This window comes from Tursiops truncatus, chromosome 13 (genome assembly GCF_011762595.2).
Source record: "Tursiops truncatus isolate mTurTru1 chromosome 13, mTurTru1.mat.Y, whole genome shotgun sequence".
Lineage (NCBI taxonomy): Eukaryota > Metazoa > Chordata > Mammalia > Artiodactyla > Delphinidae > Tursiops > Tursiops truncatus.
This window is the reverse complement of record NC_047046.1, coordinates 23,191,531-23,214,924: the sequence shown is the minus strand read 5'-3', so window position 1 is coordinate 23,214,924 and position 23,394 is coordinate 23,191,531. Positions and strand designations below refer to the sequence as shown.

General features: G+C 46.9%; 1 protein-coding gene across 6 annotated transcripts in view; it reads right to left on the bottom strand.

The window, feature by feature from the left end:
* OSBP2 (oxysterol binding protein 2) overlaps positions 1 to 20,278 on the bottom strand; it is a 139,994-nt gene extending 119,716 nt beyond the window's left edge. For all 6 annotated transcript variants that reach the window (XR_012325253.1, XR_012325254.1, XM_073790298.1 and 3 more), the window contains exon 1: positions 19,620 to 20,278. Coding sequence is in view for 4 of the 6 variants with exons in the window: in XM_073790298.1 (XP_073646399.1) it covers positions 19,620 to 20,275 (656 nt within the window). In the remaining 2 variants the exon portion in view is untranslated. The remainder of the gene's footprint in view (positions 1 to 19,619) is intronic.
* Between the last annotated feature and the right edge of the window lie 3,116 nt (positions 20,279 to 23,394).

Sequence of the window (23,394 nt, the reverse complement as noted above, 5' to 3'; positions counted from 1 at the left end):
CGGTGGTTAGATCTCAGGAAACAGAATGACCCTTTCTCGTCCTAGAGGGGTCAAGGCGTACACTGGAGCAGTGTCTCAAACAGTGAGGGACTCTGCCCAAGCACAGACTAGGAGGAGGGTCAGGCTAACCCAGAGCAGCGGCATGGGGGCTGTGGCTCTGGGAAAGCCCAGGGATCCGGAGCAGCCAAAGGAGAGGGTCCAGCCAAGGCCTGGGTTGATGATGGGCATAAAAGTGAACTAAATTGTGTCCCCCAGGGAGATTTATTGAAGTCCTAACCCCCAGCACCTGTGAATGTGGCCTTATTTGGAAATATGGTTTTTGAAGATATAATCAAGTTAAGATGAGGTCATTAGGGTGGGCCGTAGTCCAATAAGACTGGTGTCCTTATAAGAAGAGGAACAGACACAGAAACAGGAGGGAGGCAGAGATGGGAGTGATGCATCTACAAGCCAGGGAATGCCAAGGATCACCAGCCAACATCAGAGGCCAGGCAGGCCTGGGAGAGACTCTCCTCCAGGGCCTTCAGAGAGAGTACAGCCCTGCTGACACCTTCACTTTAGACTTCTGGCCTCCACAAGTATGAGACTATACATTTCCTTTGTTTTAAGCCACCCACTTTTTCGTGCTTTATCACAGCAGCCTAGGACCTAAACACAATGGCTGAACAGATGGGTGGAGGAATGACCTTCTGGAACCTCACATGCAGCTGAGCCTGTTCATCAGCTGAGCACACCAACCACAGGGCTGCACCTTGCCCTCCACACAGTTCCCGCCTAGAATACTCAGCACCACGGCACCCGCACGGCTCCTCTCCTTACTGGAGCAGCCCTGCCCCAAAGCTGCCCGTCCTGCTCGGAGGTTTCCCCTCTTCCGACACCATAGTGGCTAGACAGCCAAAAACAACCTGCATCAAAGATTCCAAGGAATCAGTTTCCACCGACGACATGCATTCACACAAAACCTAAATGTGGAAGTGAGCAAGAGGAAAGGCACCCATCGTGGTGGCCGGAACTGCGACACAGGGCTTGTGCTCTGGCAGCCCCCGATTCCAGGGCTCCCTGCAGTGGTATCAGCGGTTCACCCCATCACAGCAGAGGTGGTGAGAGTCTGGGGGCCCAGACTGCTCCTGACTCCTTCCAGCCCACTCCTCCAGCCCTTCCAGCAAGTGGGAAATGACCCCACCCCTGGCCGCACAGCCTTCTGCTCACACTAGCCAGAGTCATGTCTGCTGTGCGTGGCTGAGTCCTGACCCAGGCACCTCCCCAGAGGCTATATCATCTTGGAATGCCATCCTGTGACTGCAAACAAGGTGTGATGTTTGCTGTCTGGGATCCCTAGCAACCAGGCAAATCCTGTGTGTTTGCAGAGGTTTTAAAATCTGGATCTAGAGATGCAAAACATACACTCGGAAAATCCAAGCCACTGATTGGGAGAGTTATTCGCAATAAATGTACCCAACAAAGAACCTGTGTCAAGAAAATACAAAGAACTCCTAAAATCAGTAATAAAGAGGCCAGCAACCCAATTTAAAAATGGGCAAAAGATTTAGGCAGGCACTTTCCAAAAGAGGATATCCAAATGGCTCACGAACGTACAAAGCAGTGCTCAATGTCATCAGTTATCAGTAAACATACACATGCCCCACGATCCAGCAATTCTGCTCCTACAGAACTCCCCACTCGGGATGTGCACACGTGTACATGTTCCAGAACTTCCACAGCATCTTCCTAATAACCGAGAACTGAAAACAACACACACATCTGTCCACACTAGACCGGATAAACAAATGGTGGTATATTTGTTTGGTGGTTTATCCAATGGTGATGTATTATTATACAGCAATGAGAATAAAAGCATTAGAACTGCACATAACAACCTGCGAGAACCTCACAAACATAATGTTGAGCAGAAGTCAGACACCAAGAGGACGTACTGTGTGATTCCACTGATAAAAAGTACAGTAACAGGTAAAAGAAAGCTCTGGGGTGAGAAGTCCAGACAGCAGTTACCCTTGGGGGAGCAGTGACTGGAAGGGGACATGGGGGGACTCCTGGAGGGCTGGTCATGTTTTATTTCTTCAGCGGGGCAGAGCTTATTCAGTGTGTTCATTTTGTGATTTGCCCACTTTCCTCTCTGTATATTGTACTTTATTAAAAGTTTACATTTAAAAGTACAGGAATGGGGGGAATTCCCTGGCAGTCCAGTGGTTAGGACTCCATGCTCTCACTGCCGAAGGCCCGGGTTCAGTCTGTGGTCTGGGAACTAAGATCCCGCAAGTCTTGTGGCCAAAAGAAAAGAAAAGGAATGGGGAGAATTCTTTGCTGGCAGTGGTGGCAGCAGCAACAATTGTTTCTCAGTGGCAGTAGAGGTAGCAGGGCCCCGGTGGCAATGTCCTTGCCGGGATGGTTCTGTGACACGACTTTGAGCCTGGATCCGGCTGCCCAGCCTGCCTTCTTCTCACCTCTCCTCTGAGATCTCTGTTCTGCCTTTCCAGGGATTCTGTGAGCAAATGAAGATCCTTCCAGTAAATACCTTTTTTTTTTTTTTTTTTGGTTTAACATATCCAGAGCTGGTTTACTGTTATTCTCAACTAAGAACTTGCTGGTACACGTGAGTAGCAGCCACAGAAGGGATGTCGGAAGGTGGGGAGGGCAGTGAGGAAGGTTGTAAGAGACGTGGGCAGGAGAAAACAGCAGAGTTCGGTTCTTCTGTCTCTTGGGCCAAGGGGATGCTGTTAGGACCCTTCCAGGTCTAAGTAATGAAGCTCAGCTATTTGTCCTAACTACCCCATCCCGAGGGCTTACCTTAGAAGTGTCTCACACAGGTTAGCCATTTAAAATGTGACAAGAAAGGCAGGAATGTCACCTCTCTGTTCCAGATGCGGAGGGTGAGCCTCGGAGATGTGGGCAGCTCAGTGGAGCTCCCAAAAGGGACCGCGCCACTAGAGCGAGGCCACCCACCCACAGCCCTGCCTCTTACCCACAGGGCCGCACAGACTTGTCCGCCAGGCTTCACGTGTGCTCTCAAAAGTCACCAAAGCTGGTGGCTCTATTTAGAAAATGCTTGACATGGCAAGTGTCACACGTGGCCCATCAAACAGAAGCATCTACAGTGCAGTGTTTGCTTCCAGAGATGAGACTATCACTACGAGACCTGACCCCATTTCATTTTGCTTCTGGCCTCATTCTTCGCCATTTAGAGTTTCCCTTGAGAAATGTTAAATAAATGCTGCTACAAGTTCTACAGGAAGGATATTTCTAGTGTAATTTTTAGAATAAAAACTAAAAAGGAGACTCAGGATCCATCCTCCAGTTACTGAAATTCACGAGGCTACATTTTTACACAAATGGAGGATGACAGTAATTTATAAAAGACAGCACACTTATCAAGACAACTTATATCCAGGTAGTACCTCACTTTCTGTAAGAGTCTGTCACAAACATGAGTCTTTTGATCCTTGCAAGGGTCCAGAAAGTGGGCAAAGCAGACACTGATTTGTTCAGCAAATATTTAGCAAGTATATTCTATATGGCAGTCACCTGTAGGAGGAAATTAGCCTCATTTTATATCCAAGAAAAGAGAGGAGGCCAGAAAAAGGTAAATCATGTGCCCCCATCCATAGAGCTGGTAAACAACAAAGCCAGCACCAGAACTCAGTTTCTCTGCCACCAGCACAGGGCTCTTCTCAAGGAGAAAACTGGGGCTTCCATCCAGAAAAAATGTTCTGCTTTACCCGGTCATTGTTTGTATTTGCCGCTTACAAGCTAGAACATAAGTTCCGTGAGCCACAAACCTGGCCTGTCTTGTCCCCACACACGTGACACACGGTGGGAGCTCAGAGATGTTGGGCTGCCAGAGTGAATTAATGCATGCGTGTTACATGCAGAGGAACAAACCCAGGGAGATGATCCAGGCTCGGCCCACACCGGAAGTTCTGCCAACCTCACATGCTAAAGGTGGAGTAATGGGAGTAACACCACCCCACTCCATCAACATCACTGACTGAAAATCCATTAGACGCTTTTTGCGGTTCCATCAAAATATCAGAATATCATGAACTACTCAGTGACACCTAAGGTGGTTCTTCAGGTTATTAAGTGGAAAGCCTGTCACAGAATATTGCGCAAATGCTTTAGATCTCAAATTTAGACTAAAAAGGTCTTGTCAAGTAGAAAATGGATGAATGTTTTAATGGCTGAAGCAAAAATTAAAACACTGTCTGATGTGGTTCTACATGTGTGTAGAGGAAATATTTAAGACAATTATGCTGTAAATGGGGGAGTGTAAAGGAACTTACAAGGAGGTAGGGTTTCTATACTTCACTAAAACTGGTAAAATGACAACAGCAGACTGTGATAAGTCATGTATATGTAATGTAATATTTAGAAGAACCACTAAAAAAGTTATCCAAAGAGACATACTCAAAAACACTAAAGAATGATTAAACATAGGGTGACCACATGACCCAACAATTCCACTCTGAGGTATACACCCAAGAGAAGTGAAAACATATGCCCACACAAAAACTTGTACACAAACATTTATAATAGCATTATACATAACAGCTAAAAGGTAGAAACAATACCATCAATGAATGAATGGACAAAAAAAGATTCATACAATGGGGTTCAACTTGGTTGAACCTTGAACATTATGCTAAGTGAAAGAAGCCAGGAACAAAATTCCACATATTGTATAATTCCATCCATATTAATGTCCAGAATAGGGAAATACAGGGAGACAGAAAGGATTGGAGTGGTTGTTTAGGACTGGGAGCACACGGCTGGGAGCGCACGGGAGTGGTAGCTAAAGGGTATGGGGTTTCTTTTGAAGATGATGAAGACGTTCTAAAATTGACTTTAGTGATGGTTGTACATATCTGTGAATATATTAAAAACCATTAAGTTGTACACTTTAAATGGATTATTTGCATGGTATGTGAATTATCTCTCAAAGATTAGAACAAGAATAACAGCTGTAATACATTAAAAGACATCAAGTCAAGGAGTTCATAATAAAGCTGAAAAAGTAAGTCATCAGTAACCTTGGAGGGATGCTAGGGACCCATTTATTTGTTTGATAATTGGTGAATAAAAGAAAGCATGGGGGGGCTTCCCTGGTGGTGCAGTGGTTGAGAGTCCGCCTGCCGATGCAGGGGACACGGGTTCATGCCCCGGTCCGGGAAGATCCTACATGCCACGGAGCAGCTGGGCCTGTGAGCCATGGCCGCTGAGCCTGTGCATCCGGAGCCTGTGCTCCGCAACAGGAGAGGCCACAGCAGTGACAGGCCCGTGTACCGCAAAGAAAAAAAAAAGAAAGCATGGGGCATTTTCCTACCATTTCCATATTAACTAAACCATTGGGTAACCTAATGGTTGATGAGGGGAAGTTTCTCTTTATAGAATTATTCCCTCTAATACCTGAAAAAGGCAATAATAGAATATCAGCGTTTTGCAAACTGTAATAAACTAATGGGTCTAGAAAATTGTCAACAATGGCCTCTGATATTTGTGCTCATATGTGTGTGTGAAGGAGACAGAGAGAGAAGGAGGGAGAGGGGGAAGGGGAGGGAAAGAAATGAAGGAAGGGAGGGAGGGAGGGGGGAGGGGGGAAGGAAGGAAGGAAGGAAGGAAAGAAGGAAGGAAGGAAGGAAGGAAGGAAGGAAGGAAGGAAGGAAGGAAGGAAGGGGGAAAGAAAGAACCAGCCAATACATGCCCCTCTTCAATATATCCATGAACCATCCTGCCAGTATAATTTAATCTTACTCTGATGGAATCCCTAGCTATCAGTTTACAGGAAATAAAGAAGATAGAAGAGTATGATAAATAACATTATGGAGATGCAATCAGCAAAATCCAGTTTGTGTGAAACTACAGAACAAATGACCCCGTTTCTTCAACAAATAAATTGCAAGGGGAAAAAGAGAAAGAGAGAAGAAGAACCCATAAATCAAGAGAGACTGGGGAGCCCCTTCCCCTTTCCCAGGAGAAACTAAGCTGTGGGGATTCAGACAGTGCAGCTAGGCCCTGTGGCAGAGGGGTTTGGCCAAGACCGCCACCAAGATCAGCAATACCAATGTCGAGATAACTCAGCCAGCACGACTGGTTGCACAGGAACAGAGGAGATTTGGCCAGCGTGACCAGGAGGGTGTTTTCATACAAGGGACTGAGCAAATAAGTAAATATATTGAGGATAATGGGAGCCAGATCTCTTACTGTCAGAGTCTGAAGTTGGAAACATGGAAGAGAAAGGCAAGAAAAAACTACCTCTATCCACAAAGAGAGCCTAGAAGCAATAACGTCCCAATGACAATGAGCCCATCTAGCACTCAGTGTTTGGCTTCTAGATACCATTTTCCACTAAAAGGAATCAGGGCTCATTGGAGAAATGGCAGATTCCAGTACAGAAGAACCAGGATCATTCTGTTGTACAAAAAAAGGAAGGAGGGTTCAAATAGGGAATGTCAAAAGGACACAGGAGCCAGTTTAAAAGGACTCCTCTTACCCAAAACCAGGACAATTTGAGTGTCAAAATAAATGATAATTACAGATAACAACCCATTGGATAATCTAGAAATCCATGGGTTCACACTGATATAAATAAATGGATAAATTAAAAGCTCTTCTTTATAATACAATGCCTATTAATAAATATAGAAGGAATGATGTTATTAGAAAATCACCAATTGGCAACCATCAAAGTAATAATAGGGCTTCCCTGGTGGCGCAGTGGTTGAGAGTCTGCCTGCCGATGCAGGGGACATGGGTTCGTGCCCCAGTCAGGGAAGATCCCACATGCCGCGGAGCGGGCTCGCTGAGCCTATGCTCTGCGATGGGAGAGGCCACAACAGTGAGAGGCCCATGTACTGCAAAAAAAAAAAAAAAAGTAATAATAGATTCAGGCAAGAATCACCAAAGGGTGGTAAAAATCAGTTGGAAGGGACTTCCCTGGTGGTGCAGTAGATAAGACTCTGAGCTCCCAATGCAGGGGGCCCAGGTTTGATCCCTGGTCAGGGAACTAGATCCCACATGCATGCCACAACTAAGGAGCCTGCCTACCACAACTAAGACCCAGTGCAAGCAAATAAATAAATAAATATTTTTTTAAAAATCAGTGGGGAGATTTGTTGACAAACAGGGTTTTACATAGCCTTAAGGTGTCTCCCCATAAAAATACTTTCTAATTAGTCATTAATTAGTAATTATAAAATTAACTTTACAGTGGCGAAACCTGGCAAACACCATCTTAACCAAATGATGATCACTAGTGGTAGGACAAATCAACATCATGTGCCTCCTGATATGATGCACATATCAGGACACATACTGTGAAGGACACAGTATGCATCCTGTGGTATTTCTGCCACAAATGCAGGACTTGAATCTAAACATAAGGGAACACCAGGCAATCCCAAATTGAGGCAGATTCTACAAAGTAACTGGCCTGAATTTATCAAAAACGTTTAGGTCATGAAAGACAAGGGAAAATGGAAGACTGTTCCAGACTGAAACTAAAGTGACAAGACACAACAACCAAATGCAATCTATGATCCTGGAGTGGATCTTCTACCTCGAAAGGACATTATTGGGACAACTGGCAAAATATGAACAGGGTCCACGGATTGGATGGTAGTTTGTATCAGTGTTTACAGCGTACCGAAAAAAAAAAAAAAAAAAAACTGAGGAGAAATATCAACAATTGCAATGAATGGACTCTATTTGGATCCTGATTTCTGGAAACTCTAAAAAAATTTTAAACTAATGGGGAAATTTTATTACGGAATTATATGAAATTATGCATGTAAAAATTTTGAAAATTGTAAAGCACTATAGAATTTAAAGAAACTTTCATTCAATAAATATCTATTGAATGCCTACAAAATTTTTTTTATTAAAGAGAACTCAATGGAGAAATTTTAATATTGACTGGATATTTGATAATATTAAGGAATTATTGTTAAATTTTTAGGCATTTTAATGCCATTTAGGTTAATATTTAAGAAACTTTCATCTCTAAAGAGATACATAATGAAATATTTACAAATATTCATTATTATTAAAATTATTTTTTAATTTTTTTTTTTTTTTTTTTTTTTTTTGCGGTACATGGGCCTCTCACCATTGTGGCCTCTCTCGTTGCAGAGAATAGGCTCCGGACGTGCAGGCTCAGCGGCCATGGCTCACGGGCCCAGCCGCTCTGCGGCATGTGGGATCCTCCCGCACGGGGGCACGAACCCATGTCTCCTGCATCGGCAGGCAGACTCTCAACCACTGCGCCACCAGGGAAGCCCTAACTTATTTTTTAACTTAATTCTTAGAATTAAGTAAAAGATATCTGCGACTTACTTCAAGTTAACTGAGGGTGGGGAGGCAATAGACTGACCTTACAGTGAGACTTGCTAACACTGGGTGATGGGCCATCATCTACTTTTATGCGTTTGAAATTTTCCACAGTAAAAAATAAAATCCATTTAAAATCTATCGCATTTTAAATTCTTCCCTGTGTACAGCGACAGCCAACAGCAGCGATGAAGGACTTTGGTGACGAGCCCCTGTGAACCAGCGCACAAGGTTATGTGCTGAGTGTCTCGGGAATCAAGGAACGAGATGACGGGTCCCTAGGGCACAGGGGGGGATCTATTTTGAGCACAGTCCTGCGGCTACACATTCAGGATACTTGAACGGATCTGATTTTTTTAAATCAGCACACAATCTCTGTAGCTGCAGCCACAATCTACAGGGTGTCCCAGCAACCTAGATTCTTCCTTTTACAAGTGATCTGTGAGCTTAAATGTTCAGCAGCACTAAAACATACCCCCTAAAAATGTTACACCTAGCAAAGGAGGCTCTAAAAAAGAAAATCAGTTACCAAGACAAAAGAAAGACTGAAATGCCAGGGATTAGAGGTCAATTAAGGAGACACTGAAGTCAAAATTTAACACACTAAGGACAATTACAAATTTAAATGCACATATTACTATACGAGTTTACAGAGCTGATGGTGAGACATAATTTATTCAGGAATTCTACTTCCCTTCACGGGCTCTGGTATTATAAGCACTGACGTTAATATTAGATGAAATAATCTTACGTAAAAGTGACTCCCACCAAGCTTCAACGGAAGCAGAAACAGCAGCTCAGCTCCTGTCAAACCGTGACAGCAGCCTGCAAAACCAAAGTCCCCACAGCACAGTCACAGACTCCCAAACGGAGGCTGAGTTTGAAACAACCATCACCCCTGCGGGGCACGTTCATTCTTTCGTTCAGTCAACGTGACAGGGCAGGCCTTGGAGTCAGATCAGTGAGCAAGACAGATGAGGTCGGGGCCTTTGTGGCATAGTCTTATCTCCTGGGCCCTCACAGCATCCAGCAAGAGTGTGCCTTCTGTCTCCCCTCCAACATTTGGACTGAACAAGGGAAGGGCCCTGTCAGCAGAGAGGGGTCTCCCCCCGACACAGTTCCTCAACTCTAGAAAGATAGTTCCCGGAGTGACTATCCCTGAAAGAGACCTCAAGTATATGTCTTCTTCATCCTCTGGGAAATCCAGCCCTGCTTTCCTTGACTGGACTGGTTAAACAGGAGTGTGGGGTTCAACAGGAGGTTTTCACTCGTTACGCATTCACTGTTAGAAAAACCCTGACATTCAGAACATCCCCTTCACTTACGAAAGAGTTTACCAAATGCTCCTTCACGGTTTATTTCAGACAGCCAAGTAGGTCCGTTTACAGATGAGGAAAGTGAAGGTCACAAAGGTTTGGAGCCTCCCTCCCCCACTGGGCAGGGCTGACTTGTATAACTAAGAGGACACAGTGGAAATGACAGAGTGTGACTTCGAGGGTAGGTCAGAAAAGACATTGTGGTTCCTGCGTGCTCTCTCTTGGATCACTCCCCCTGGGGAAAGCCAGCTGCCATATTGTGAGGACACTTCGGACTAGTCCACAGAGCTAGGAACGGAGCCCTCCTGTCAACAGCCAGCACCACTTGGCCAGGCAAGTGAGGGAGCTGCCTTAGAAGTGGAGCCTCCAGGCCCAGTCAAGCCTTCAGATGAGTGTCACCCTCATGAAATCATCCCCAGCCAGAATCCCTCCAACTCCTGCTCAAGAATTCTTTTTTTTAAAATTAATATTTATTTATTTATTTATTTGGCTGTGCTGGGTCTAGTTGCGGCACACGGGATCTTTGTTGCAACAAGCGGGATCTTTAGTTGCAGCACACGGACCTAGTTTCCTGACCAGGGAACGAACCTGGGCCCCCTGCATTGGGAGCGTGGAGTCATAACCACTGGACCACCAGGGAAGTCCCTCACTCACGAATTCTTAACGCCACTAAATGTTGGATGATTTGTCATGCAGCAATAGATAATACACAGGGACACCAAGCCAGCCTCTCTGAAGATGAAGAGTATGGTCACATGGAAGGGATAAGTCCAGCTGTGCAGGACAGAAAAACACCCTAATCAGGACAAATGCTGCCTGGAAACCCATCTCAGCTCAACAGAGGAAGAATTTTCTAACTTTCAGAATTATCTCAGGAATACCATTTTGTCTTGGAGATAAAGCTTTATTCTCTGTCACCTGAGAGGTTTGCCCCAGGCTCCTGCTGAGGGGCCAGAAATGCTATAGGAAGAAGTCAATGAACAGACAGATGGTTGGACCAGATGACCTTTAAGTTCCGTTCCTACCTAGACATTCTCCCACCACTAGCTTCCCAGGTACCGATGACAGGTCTGTCCAGTGTGTGGCCAGCTAAGAGTTACTGAACACTGATCTAACATGCAATGGGCCTTCTAGGAGGAAACAACTGAAATATGATCTACTGGTCCTGCCCTCAAGCAGCTGCACATGCCCACAGATGACATATCACTCAGCCCACTTGTTCAAGGTGGAAGAGGGTCCCAGGTGCCGCTGCCTGAGGCAGAGCTGTCCCAGCCACCTGCGGATATGCAAGCAAGAATAAATCCTCCCTTGCTTTAACCCTCTGGGTTTGGGGGTGATTTGTTTTGGAGATGCCTGATCCAGGAGGAGAGTGAGCTGAGGACCCAGTTCTAACTCCCTCTCCTGTCAGGATGGTCACAGAGCCCACTGTCATCAGAGTGTGACCGTGGAGGAAGAGGTGAGATGATCCTGGAGAGGCAGAGATAAGGCTGGTCCTGAGGGTGGGTGGGTTGTACAGGTATGGGATGAAGGGAAGGTGGAAAAGGAGGCTCCAGTGTCGAAACGCAGAGGGCTGTCAGCAGTCTTGTTGGCAACCTAAGTGTCTGCTCTTGATCTCCACCCACCTCCTCTTAGGCTATGGCAAACACTCTTTCTGTGAGTAGAGGACTCTGTAGCTAGTCACAGAAGCCTAGAGATGTGAGACGGGGCCTTAGCGGTCTGCCTTCTTAGATTTAACTTCCCATGGTCCCAGATGACAGAGTTGTAGCTGGACCTTGAAGATGACACGCTGTCATATTCAATGAGTGTCCGTGTTTTTCAAAACGGTTTGGTTTTCACCTTCACATATATGGTCAAATGATCTTTGAGAGGGGTGCCAAGACCACTCAATGGGGAAAGGACAGTTCTCTTCAACAAATGGTGCTGGGAAAACTTGATATCTGTGTGCAAATGAATGAAATCGGACCCTTAACTTACACTGTATACAAAAATTAACTCAAAATAGATTAAAGACCTCGATGTTAAGACCTAAAAGTATACAATTCCTAGAAGAAAACTGGGGAAAATCTTCATGACCCTGGACTTGGCAATTGGGACTACGTCAAATTTTAAATGTTTGTACATAAAATGACACAATCAAAAGAGTATAAAGGCAACCTATGGAATAAGAGAAAAATATTTCCAAATCATATATTTGATAAAGGATTAATAATGAGAATATATGGAAAACTCCTACAATCAACAACAAAAAAATCAAGTAGATTAAAAAATGGACAAATGACTTGACTAGACATTTCTCCAAAGATAATATACAAATGGCCAACAAGCAAATGAAAATGCGCTCAACATCACTAATCATCATAGAAATGCAAATCAAAACCACAAGGAGATATCATTTCACACCCATTAGGATGGCCATTATTAAAAAAACAAACAAACAAACAAAAATGAAAAACAGGGACTTCCCTGGTAGTCCAGTGGTAAAGAATCCGCCTTCTAATGCAGGGGACCTGGGCTCGATCCTTGGTTGGGGAACTAAGATCCCACATGCCACGGGGCAACTAAGCCCACATGCCCCAACTACTGAGCTCCAGTGCCTCAACGAGAGAGCCCACGCGCTCTGGGGCCTGCATGCCACAACTAGAGAAAAGCCCGCGCACCGCAATGAAGACCCAACGCAGCCAAGAAATAAATTAAATAAATAAATAAAATATTAAGAAAACACAAAGTGTTGGCAAGGATATGAAGACACTGGAACTTTTGTGCATTGTTGGTAGGACTGTAAAATGGTGCAACCATGATGGAAAACAGTATGGAGGTTCCTCAAAAGTTAAAAATAGAACTGCCATATGATCCAGCAATCCCACTTCTGGGGATATATCCAAAAGACTTGAAAGCAGGGTCTCAAAGAGATGCACACCCATGTTCTATTCACAATAGCCAAGAGGTAGAAGCAACCCAAATGTCCATTGACAGATGAAGTCTGCAGGGAGGAAGGAGGTGAGCCGGAGACTGCTCATCCTTTGAAAGGCCTGCATCCAAAGCTGGCCCTAAGAGTCTGGATTTGGCAAGCTCCTGCAACACCTCGGGGTTCCCCTAACTGGTAAGCGTGACTAACTACACCCAAACTGCTTGTGCAAACAATGTGTGGTCCATGCTGCACACCTGCTTTCCTTCTGGGAGCCTGGACTCTGGGACCGTGCCAGGCAGAGGGTACCCACGTGACAAGACCCCCAATAAAATCCCTGAGTGCTGAGTCTCTACTGAACATCCCTGCTTGGCAACCTTTCACACATGTGTCACAACAAGCTGCTGGAGGAATTATCATGTCCTGCATGACTCCACTGGGAAAGGAGCCCTGGAAGCCTGTGCCTCGCTTCCCCAGATTTCATCCATTGCCCCTCTTCCCTTTCTGCTTGTGCTTTGCTTCCCTTCACTGTAATAAAGCAGGCTGCGAGCGCACATCGAGCCAAGTGCTGGGAGTCCTCCCAGGGGGTCATTGAATCTGGGTTAGTCTTGGAGACCCCAACATGGCACCCCAGCAAGGAGTCTCCCCGATGTGAGGTGGGTAGGCGCCTTAGCACCTGCTGAGTCAGCAGGTTGGTGCTGCCCACGAGTTCCCACTTCTTCCCCCATGTAATAGGACAATAAGGAAGAGGCTGCACTCCTCACCGCAAGCGTGAACTGGAAATCGCTCTGACATCACAGAGAACCCCATGTTTGTGAGGGCCTGTTATCCAGTTAGATCTAACATTTTAGGGCAGAGGCCTCACTTCTGACACACAGCCTGCTTCCCACAGGGTCCTGCACATATAACACATGCAAAGCAAACCGTCGGGTGCACATGAAACTAGTTTAAAGAGCTCTGGGATTGTGAAAAGCCCTTTTAAAAGCTTTATCTTTACTCCCCACTCATCCAGTCACTGCCACACTTTATGAAGTGACAAATCATCCTAGGAACACAGAGACAACATGCACAAACCCTTGTAACCCTATGGAAATACAAATGAGGACCACAGATACAAGGCTGTTGGTTCATGGAGGAGCCTATTTCAACACATTCAAATCTGTCAACATAACATATCCAAATAATCTGCATTTCATAACTATCACTTTTCCAGCACTCCTGGCTAAGCCGGCAACCTCCAGTTCATCTTCCCAATCTTATTTCAGCAAACAAGTTTTCAAAATTGAAAACAAATTAAGAAAAGTCCGAGTTTGGCACTAACATACTTGCTTTCTGAAACCCCATAAAATTGCAGGCAATTCTCACTCATTCACTCACTCATCCATTCAGACTAACCAAGCTACTGAGGGCATATCAGTGGCAAAGCACCGTGCTAGGCTTCATGTAGAACATGAAGAAGATACCAAACTTGGCCACGGTGTCCCTTTGGCACAAAGCTGTCTGCAGAGATGCCCATACACAAACCCTGTAAACTCCCAAAGGAGGAAGATGTGGTCCTTAGGTCAGTCTGGGGCTACTATGGATATTTCAAATGGGAAAAACCCAAAGTGGGGGACTGCTAACACAGGGGATGGAACTGTTGAAAGAGATGCCTGGAGAAGACAGGCAAATCCAGGGCTCCCAGGGCGGGAGGTGGCACCACACCGGGGACCCTGTCCAGGGCAACAGCTGAAGGCTGGGGCACCAGCTCAGCAGAAGGCAGACCTGAGCCAGGATGTGGCGCTAGGAATGGGGAGGAAGGATGGATGAAAGGAAGGAGACAGGCAGGGCTCAGCAGTTCCACCTGATGTGGGGTGAAGCAGGTAGGAGGCAGCAAGCATGACTCAGAGGTTTTCAGCTATTCATAGAAAGAAGAAGGTCAGGAAGAGGAGCGGGTTGTGGGGGGAAATCATAATTCATGTCACTAGACCTTGCTAAGAATGCACTGTGCTTCTCCAAAACACTCTGCCAGTCCACTCACAGGCTCTTTGCAACACCCTTGTGTTAAACGTTAAAGAAACGGACTTCAAACCAATGTTTACACATTATCAACTTGGGCATTCCTTTTCAGCCTCCTATCTGGCCTCATAGTATGAAACACTGGATGATGTTTCAAATTAAAGCTGAATCCAATATAATAAGGCCGCCTTCTGAGGTGGAAACCCCAGTGGCTTAACCTGAAGATTTGCACCTTCAACTTCATGTTTTCAGGGACACTTTGCAACTGGATAGTCTTTTCCATCTCCATCCTTCAAGCATCACCTAAACTGATATTAAAAATACTCCCTGGTGGTCCACTGGTTAAGACGCTGTGCTTTCACTGCTGGGGGTCCAGGTTCGATACCTGGTCAGGGAACTAAGATCCCACAAGCCATGCGGCAAAAAAAAAAAAAAAGCAGCCACAGACAAAATGAATGGGCATGACTGTGTTCCAATAAAACTTTATTTAAAAAAAAAAATACTGTCTCCATGAGAGTTTGCCTTTGACAGTTGGCCCCACTGGAGGAAGGAGTGCTTGATCCATTCTAGAGGCAAAGATGTCTTGGCCACCACCCCAAAGTGGGCCCAGCTCACCATATGTTCAGTGGGCTTCCTCAGCCAGAGGACTTTCAAAACTTACTTTCACTTGACTGTAGCCTTCTTTCTTATAGACCCAGACTAATTTCTTTGAGCCCTTCCTTGCTAACTGGCTTTGCCATTCCTACCCATGTATCAGTCTGAACAATAATAAATTAAAACAAAACATTTGTTTCATATTTTGTTTGAAATCATTTCCTGGGAAATAGATGTCATTTATAATGTCGCCAAACAGGCAACTTGTATACAACAAAACAGAATTTAGTTTAATCAAATCAATCTTCTCATTAACGTGGATAAAACTTATGTTTGAAACACTCTTTCCTTAAGGACTTGCTGGGGCTAATACCTTTGAAAATTCTGCATCATTTATGAATTCTTCCATGTTCCCTGGGAGATGAGAACTGGGGATTAAATTTTTTAAATGGGAACTAACAACCAAAAAAGAAAAAAAAAAAAGACCATATTCCCGCAAAACCATATTCCCCTTATTGGTATTCAAATATTCAAATAGATATGGGATTAAGAGTACCAGGCAATGGAATAAGAACCTCATCTCCTGTATTTATATTCCTAGCACATTGTTGGAAAGAAGTAAAAACCTACCAACAATTACCCATACCTCCCAGAAATACTTTCTATATGTGACAGTATTTACAAAGAGCATCTTTTTATTCTTGATAATATAAATTTACTAAGCCCAGCTGTTGGCACTATGTACTTTCTCCCTTAGAATAAACTTGAGCAATCGAATGAGCTTTTCCAGCAAAATCTAGGGCAGAAGCACTCGAGGAAGCGATACTTAATGGAGAAATTCTAATCCAAACCCCCACTGATTATCTATCAAAGTAAAAATAATGGGGATTGAAATGCAGCTCAAGACTACAGTGCAATAACCATTTAATTGGCAAAATCAATGCTGACAATACCAAGTTCTGCAAAGGATAGAGATCCACAAAAATCTCTTTATTTCTTGCCAGTGGGACTATAAATTGACACAACTGCCTTGGAAAAGAGTTTGGCCTTCACATTCTCCACAACCCAGTGATTTCACCCAAGAGGAACGCCCGCACGTGTACAAGCATTTTTGTAGTGACCCATCAAGAGTAGCATGAATAAGTAAAAACTGCGCTCACGTCCTGGGCTGTTATGTAGCAGTCAAAATTAGTCCCCCCAAATCGTATGCTGTACAATATGCTTTTTTATAAAGTTTCAAATGGTTGAAATGAACAATGTGTTTTTTTTAAAAAAATTGCATATAGGTTAGCTAAAACTAAATAAAAAGAAAAGAAAGTGGACAGTGACCAGGATTTGGGATGATGGTCGTCTTGGAGCGGGGAAGGCTGGAAGATGGGATCAGGGAGGGAGGACAAGACACGTGCCCGCATTTTCTCCAAACACAGACTTTGCTTAATTAAAAGAAAAAAATTAGACAGTGGTCTTTCCAAAAGGGAAGCTAGCAAGAGAAGCAGCTCTGATTCCTTCCCCAGCTGTCATCCCAGGACTAAAGCTGACTCTACCTGACCCCTAAGGAAAGGAGATCATGAATAAAAGTTCTCTCATTCTGTTTGCAGCTCTGAGCACCTGAATTTGCCTCTATTCCAAGCACACACACTTGGAGAACTACTGAGAACTGGGGGTCTGGGGCAGGTTGGAGGAGGTGACCCATGCCCGGCGCTGGGTGCAAATGGAACCCAGGATAACCTGCGCTGTCAGGACTGGGAGCGGCAGGCCCAAAGGGAGCTCAGTCCTTGAGCCCAGCAGGCAGGACAGCCAGGCCTGGTCTGGAAGGCAGGATTCAGACCAGAAGCAGGGACAGGAGAGTGGTGTCAAACATCTGAAGTGCTGTGAGGCCCGAGGAAGAGCAGACCAAAGCCGTCTTCTAGAAGGCAGAACTGGAGTGCAGGGAGAAGTGGTGATTCCAGCTCCACCTCGGAAGGGCCTTTTCTGCACTTGGAGACTGACTCATCTCCTGTGGCACTGGAGGCCCAGTCCGCAAGGTGGGTGCCTCAGGATACACCACTAAAGTTTGCTCCTTCGGCCTCAGTTTCCCTTCCTCTAAAATGGGAATGAAGACATCTTCGTGGCCGGCCTCACGTGGGGCTAAAGGAGGGAGAGGGCTGTACAAATGTCAGGGATCATTCATCCTACCCAAGTGAGTCGAGCAACAATTCTGCCCACCCTGGAATCTAGAAATGTCCACAAATGAAACTACAGCGCTGGACTGTGAAAGCACACAACAAGAAAACTTGTCCCCAACCCCTTCTCCCCCCAAAACCAGTATTTGTCCCCACAACCTTATCAGCAAGCAAGAAGAATTTTTCTTAATTACCCAGAGAATCTGTACTTTTGAGATAATCTTGAAAAGCTAGCTGTCTATACATAGTTATCTTAAGAAAAAAAGAGGGACTTTTTTGCTCTTCCAATTAAAATAAAACAAAAATACATAAGGTCAGATTTTACTTCCACTAGAACTAGGCCTCCCTGCCACTGTGGGACCCTAGACTCATAAACATTACCTTGACCTCAACTACTGACCCCTAGTAGTACCTGGTAAAATGCAGATAACTCAGAAATGCTGAACTCAAGGATGAACAGGCATTAGGACACACATCTGGGACAGGCACAGACTTTGGAGTGCAAAGGGCCTAGGTGAGAATCTCTCTCTACTGCCTACCCTGCCCAGTGACTTTGGACAAGCCACATCCTTCTGGCAAAGCTCAGAACTCCTCATTTGTACAATCCTGGAACCCACCTCACAGTGTGATTTCAAGGATGAAATAAATGAACATAACATAAAGCAGAGCTGTATGCTGCAGCCAAGTGGGCCGAGGGGCACCAATGACACCACATGAGATGAACACATTAGAAACACAGGTCAGGGCTTCCCTGGTGGTGCAGTGGTTAGGAATCCACCAGACACGGGTTCGAGCCCTGGTCCAGGAAGATCCCACATGCCGCGGAGCAACTAAGCCCGTGTGCCACAACTACTGAGCCTGTGCTCTACAGTCTGCGAGCCACAGCTACTGAGCCCTCGTGCTGCAACTACTAAAGCCCTCGCGCCTAGAGTCTGTGCTCCGAAACAAGAGAAGCCACCGCAGTGAGAAGCCTGCACACTGCAACAAAGAGTTGCCCCCGCTCACCGCAACTAGGGAAAGCCTGCGCGCAGCAATGAAGACCCAACACAAAAATAAAATAAATAAATTTATAGAAACACAGGTCAGCTTTCTCCCCTGCCAGGAATTAAAGACAGTGATCCCCACTTTGAGTGGGAACCATCACTTAAGTTCAGTGGAGCTCCCAAATTCTCAGTGGCATCACAGATTCAACTATCCTCTAGAAGCTGTGCTCCAAAAAGGTGAGGAAGGACCATATAAATGCTCTGGTGGTTGACCTGAAGAGATACTGCCCAGCAGAGTGAAGTGAGCAAAGTGACCCGAGCTTCAGCAAACAGAATGGCAGGGCCCTTCTGTTTGCAATGACAATGGAGCTGTGCTTCTCAAACTGTGGTCCAGAGCAGCATCACCTGGGAACTCGTTAGAAAAGCTGAATCTCAGGCCCCTCCTACACCCACTGCAGCAGAAACTCAGCAGGGGGGCTGAGCACTTGCTGTTTCAATAAGCCCTTCAGGGAATTCCACTGCTCACTCAGGTTTGAGAATTGATAGTATAGAGTGATCAGAGATCTCAAAGTTTAAACCATCCCCAGGAAACATACCTAGACAGCCTTCAGGATCTTTCCCCCTTTCAATCCATTTCAATGGAACACAGTGTTAGCTATCTCACCACTGGACTTCACTGTTGAATCCCACACTGCTTCTAGAATAAGAAAGGCCACGGTGGGATGCTTCCTGGTTCTCCACTGAATGCCAAGATGGGCTCCTGAAGGGCAGAAGCCATGTCTGATGCGTCTGTGAGCCTGCTGTGCCCCCAGGCCAAGGCCCAGCAACCAGCAGGCACCAGGAAAAGTGGGAAATAGTCTGACCAACTGAGAAGGGAGCAGGAGCCCTTCCCATGAGTGCGTCCCAAGGACTGAACAAGGTTACTGTCCCCCTCAGTCCTTATACAGTGATCTTAGCTCCTGAACCAGAAAGCTCCTGAATCAAGGACTTTGGGGGCTGACTCTGGCTGGCTGCTCCAGGTCCCACAACTACCAGGACCAGAGGGGCCCCGAGGTCCCAAATCACTCCCTCACTCCAACGTCACTGCTCACTCCCTAGACCCAAGCTTGCCAGAGGTCATGTCCACAGGGGCTCCCCTGCCTGAGGTCAGGGCCCCAGCCCTTGAAGGTTGGCCAGAGGCATTATTTCTCCTGCTGGAGTGCGAGTTCCCAAACATCTCCAGGCCAGTGGCAGTGCCCTCCAACTCTGGATGCCCTCTGTCACCATGGCTGCAGCATCACCACCCTCCAAACTCAGCCAACCCACCCTGACACTTCCATACCTGTAGTAAGACAGGAGGCCGTTGCTGAGCACGAACCAGCGCCGCTGGTAGCCCTTCAGGTAGTTGGTCCACTTGAGAAGCCAGCCCTTGAAGCTGTCCAGAGGAAGTGAGACCATCGGGAGAGCGGAGGGCGAGCCACTCCCTGGCACTGGAGCCCCAAGATGTGTCTTCACCTGCCCTGGTCGCTGAGGCTTTGATGCCGGCAACAACCCAGACTCGAGTTTGGTCAAGGGCACGCTCCCCACTACTGGCCCCAGCGCCAGCACCTGCTCGGTTGGGGCCTTGGTGAAGGGCCCAGCCCCCAGGCTTGAGCCCAACTCTTCCCGGTGACCTGATCCGGTCCCCAACCCCTGCAGCAGTTCCAATTCCTGTTTGAACCCTGGCCTTGGCTCAGACATCTTCCTGGACTCAGGCTCCGATCCTGGCACCGGCTCAGAAACTGGCTCCGACACCTGTTCTGACACCAGATCCCGTTTGGGCTGGGGCACCGCCTGGTGCTGAGGCTTGGGCTCCGGCTCGGAGCCGGGCGTGGAAGCGCTCATGCTCGGCGCCGCCGTGTGGCAGGACAGGCAGGGGACAACCGTGAAGAACGACGAGAGCCCGCGGGACCGGCCGCCACAGCCACCGCCTCGGCACAGAGCGGCCGCTTTCCCCATGGAGCCCGTCGACCGGAGCGCGGCCGAGCCGGGGGGAGGGGGGAAGCGAGAGGCGGAGGCCTGGGGCGGGGCCGGGGGCACCGTCACGAGCGCGCGGCAGGGGCGCGCGCGGGTCTCTCCGCTGCCAGTGCGCCCCGCGCCGCCTTCGCCAGCATGGTCCTGCACCCAGGCGTGCAGCGGGCTGGACTTGGACCCTCGTCCCTCCCTTGCGTCGCCAGCTCCCGGCTCCGGGGCTGGCCCTTGGAAGGCGCCCAGGAAACGCTTGTGGGGCGAGAGCTCGGCGAGCGGGCGACGCGGAAGGGACGGCGCGCTTTGAACCACCATCCCTGCCTGCGCCCCAACCCGTGCCAGGACCTGTGGGAACAATGATGAATGCGGAGCCCGCCGGCTCCCAGCGCAGCTCTGTTCGCGGGCCCCGCGCCGGAGCTCCCCGCCTCTGACCCGGGCAGTTTCGCTCCCCAAAACCCAGAACATGCGCCCGAAGCGCAGGGGCCCAGCCGGATGACGCTAAAAGCTGAGGAGGACGCCCACCGCCCCCCATGGCAGCCATTACCTGTCTATGGGTCCCTCCCGCTGCCACCAGGCTCAGGGGCCCGAAGCCACCGCCCCACCACCTGGGCCAGCTGGCCTCTGCTTTGGCCAGGGCACTTCGCCGCAAGTGGCAACATAGTTCAGGCTCTCTAAAGGAATAGAGAAAGAGTTTAGTAAGCCGAGCGTTTTAGTACAAGGAACGCATCCAAAAGCGAAGTTCTTGGAGCTCCTGGACATGCCTGGGTAACCTTAGCTGGCGGTCTGTGAAGATGCTGCAGTAGCCTGTGGAGTTTTACCTGTCTGTGCATTTTCCTGGGGGAAGGTCCCTAGTTTCCATGGGATTCCCAAAGGAGTCTGTGATCCCAGAAAGGTTAAACATCACTGATTTTAAAGAATCTATCCCGGGCTTCCCTGGTGGCGCAGTGGTTAAGAATCCGCCTGCCAATGCAGGGAACACGGGTTAGAGCCCTGGTGTGGGAAGATCTCACATGTTGCAGAGAAACTAAGCCTGTGCGCCACAACTACTCTGGAGCCTTTGTGCCACAACTACTGAAGCCCGCGCGCCTAGAGCCGGTGCTCTGCAACAAGAGAAACCACCTCAATAAGAAGCCCGTGCACCGCAACAAAGAGTAGCCCCCGCTCTCCGCAACTAGAGAAAGCCCGCGGGCAGCAATGAAGACCCAATGCCGGCAAAAATAAATATAAATAAATATATTTTAAAAAAACAGTCCAGAAAAGTTTGATCAACACCATGTTTTTCATGCCATTTGCATTTAAGCATCTTGGGGTGGAGTGTGCAAGCTCTGTTTAGCCACCTCTGCCTATTGTCCTAAAGCCACGTGCACTGACCTCCCTAGCCCCTGAACACATGTGAGCTTGTGATCACTCCAAGGGGTTAGAACATAGGTTTCTTTAAAATATTTAACTGGTTTCTAAAACTTTGAAATTGTAATGCTTGCACTATATAGAACTGAACTATACAGGATATATAATGAAAGAAGAGCTCCCCTCTTCCTCCTCTCTGGGGCTAGTGTGTTGATAGTTTCTACACATCTTTCCAGAAATGTTCTAAGAGAACAGGTCCTTAAGATGAAGTGTATGGTTTTCATAAATTATATGTAAATTTTAAGTGTAAGTGCCGATTTGTGGTAGGTTTCATCATAATCTTAAAGGGGTCCATGATCCCTCCACATTAAGGACCACTGACACTGAGACTTTTAGCTCAGGGTATCTGACAAGAACCCATGTTTGCCTTCCATCTTTCTTGAGACCCAAAGAGACCCCACTGAAACAAAAGTATAAAAAATTCCAAAAGTACTAAGCATTCAACAGCAATAGAAATAGAAAGAAGACTTTATTTAACAAATGTTCATTAAATTCATATCATATGCCAAGTCTTCTTCTAGGCCCTGATGATTGAGCAGTGAAAGAAATCTGACAAAAATTCCTGCCATCCTGGAGCTTACATTCTAGTAAGAAAAGACAGAAATATACCAAATAAATCATTTAGAAGGTGACATGCCATGGAGAAAAAGAGAACAGTTAAGAGGGCTTGGGAAGGCCATGTTGGGAGTGTTTCAATTTTAAATAAAGATGGATCACTGAGGGAATTCCCTGGCATCCCAGTGGTTAGGACTCCGAGCTTCCATTGCAGGGAGCACGGGTTTGATTCCTGATCAGGGAACTAAGATCCCGCACGCTGTGCAGCATGGCCAAAAAAAGAAAGAAAGACGGATCACTGATGAATGAGAGATTTCAACAAGTGCTTAGAATATGGAAAGAGGATGAGAACTCTTATGAGCAAAACAGGTGGAAGCAGCAGCTGAGAACATTGTCTAAGCCAGCTAAAGAGGAGGTAGGAGCCAGCTGGCTTGAGAGAATCCAGGGAAGCTTTGGGCTCAAAGTCAACAGGTTATGGCAGAGGGTAGGAGTGAGAACAGGGAACTAAAATGGGGGATTTTATTCCTCAAACAGGTTTGTGAGCCCATGGGTATTATTTGTATGCTGTACACATATTTTCCAATATCCTTTCATATCTGCTCAGTGCATAATAAACAGACTCACATACAACCTGGAGCACGGATGGTGGGGGCAGGGGGTGGGGGGGAGGTGGGAGGATAACTGCTCCAACCCACTGCCCTACCCCTCTCTACACTGAAGTTTGCAAAGTGCAGGTAACATTTCTCCCAAGCAGAAAACATGTCTCTTCTCTAAAGAAACTGAATGAAACACCTGAGGTCAGCAAGGGCTTGCATAGTGGATGTTGGCACCACAGAACACAGCCCTCCTGACTCTGCTATTTCTCATTCTGCCCTACGCAGAGCTTCCAGCCAGATATTCTCATTCGGCAAAGGGACAAGAGGTAAGCCAGATCTAATTGCATAACAGCAGAGGAAATCTACACCGGCTTATTTTACAGGGCACTTGCTAAGGGGCATAGAGCTGGAAAGCAGCTGACCTGGGATTTGAACTGAGGCCTTCCTTCCAAATTTGTGCTCTTAGCTACATGCTGCCCTGCCTCCCTCTTAGTTTGTGCATCTCTTTTCCTGGGTAAAGGAGACAAAAAACAGCATCTACATTTGTATCTG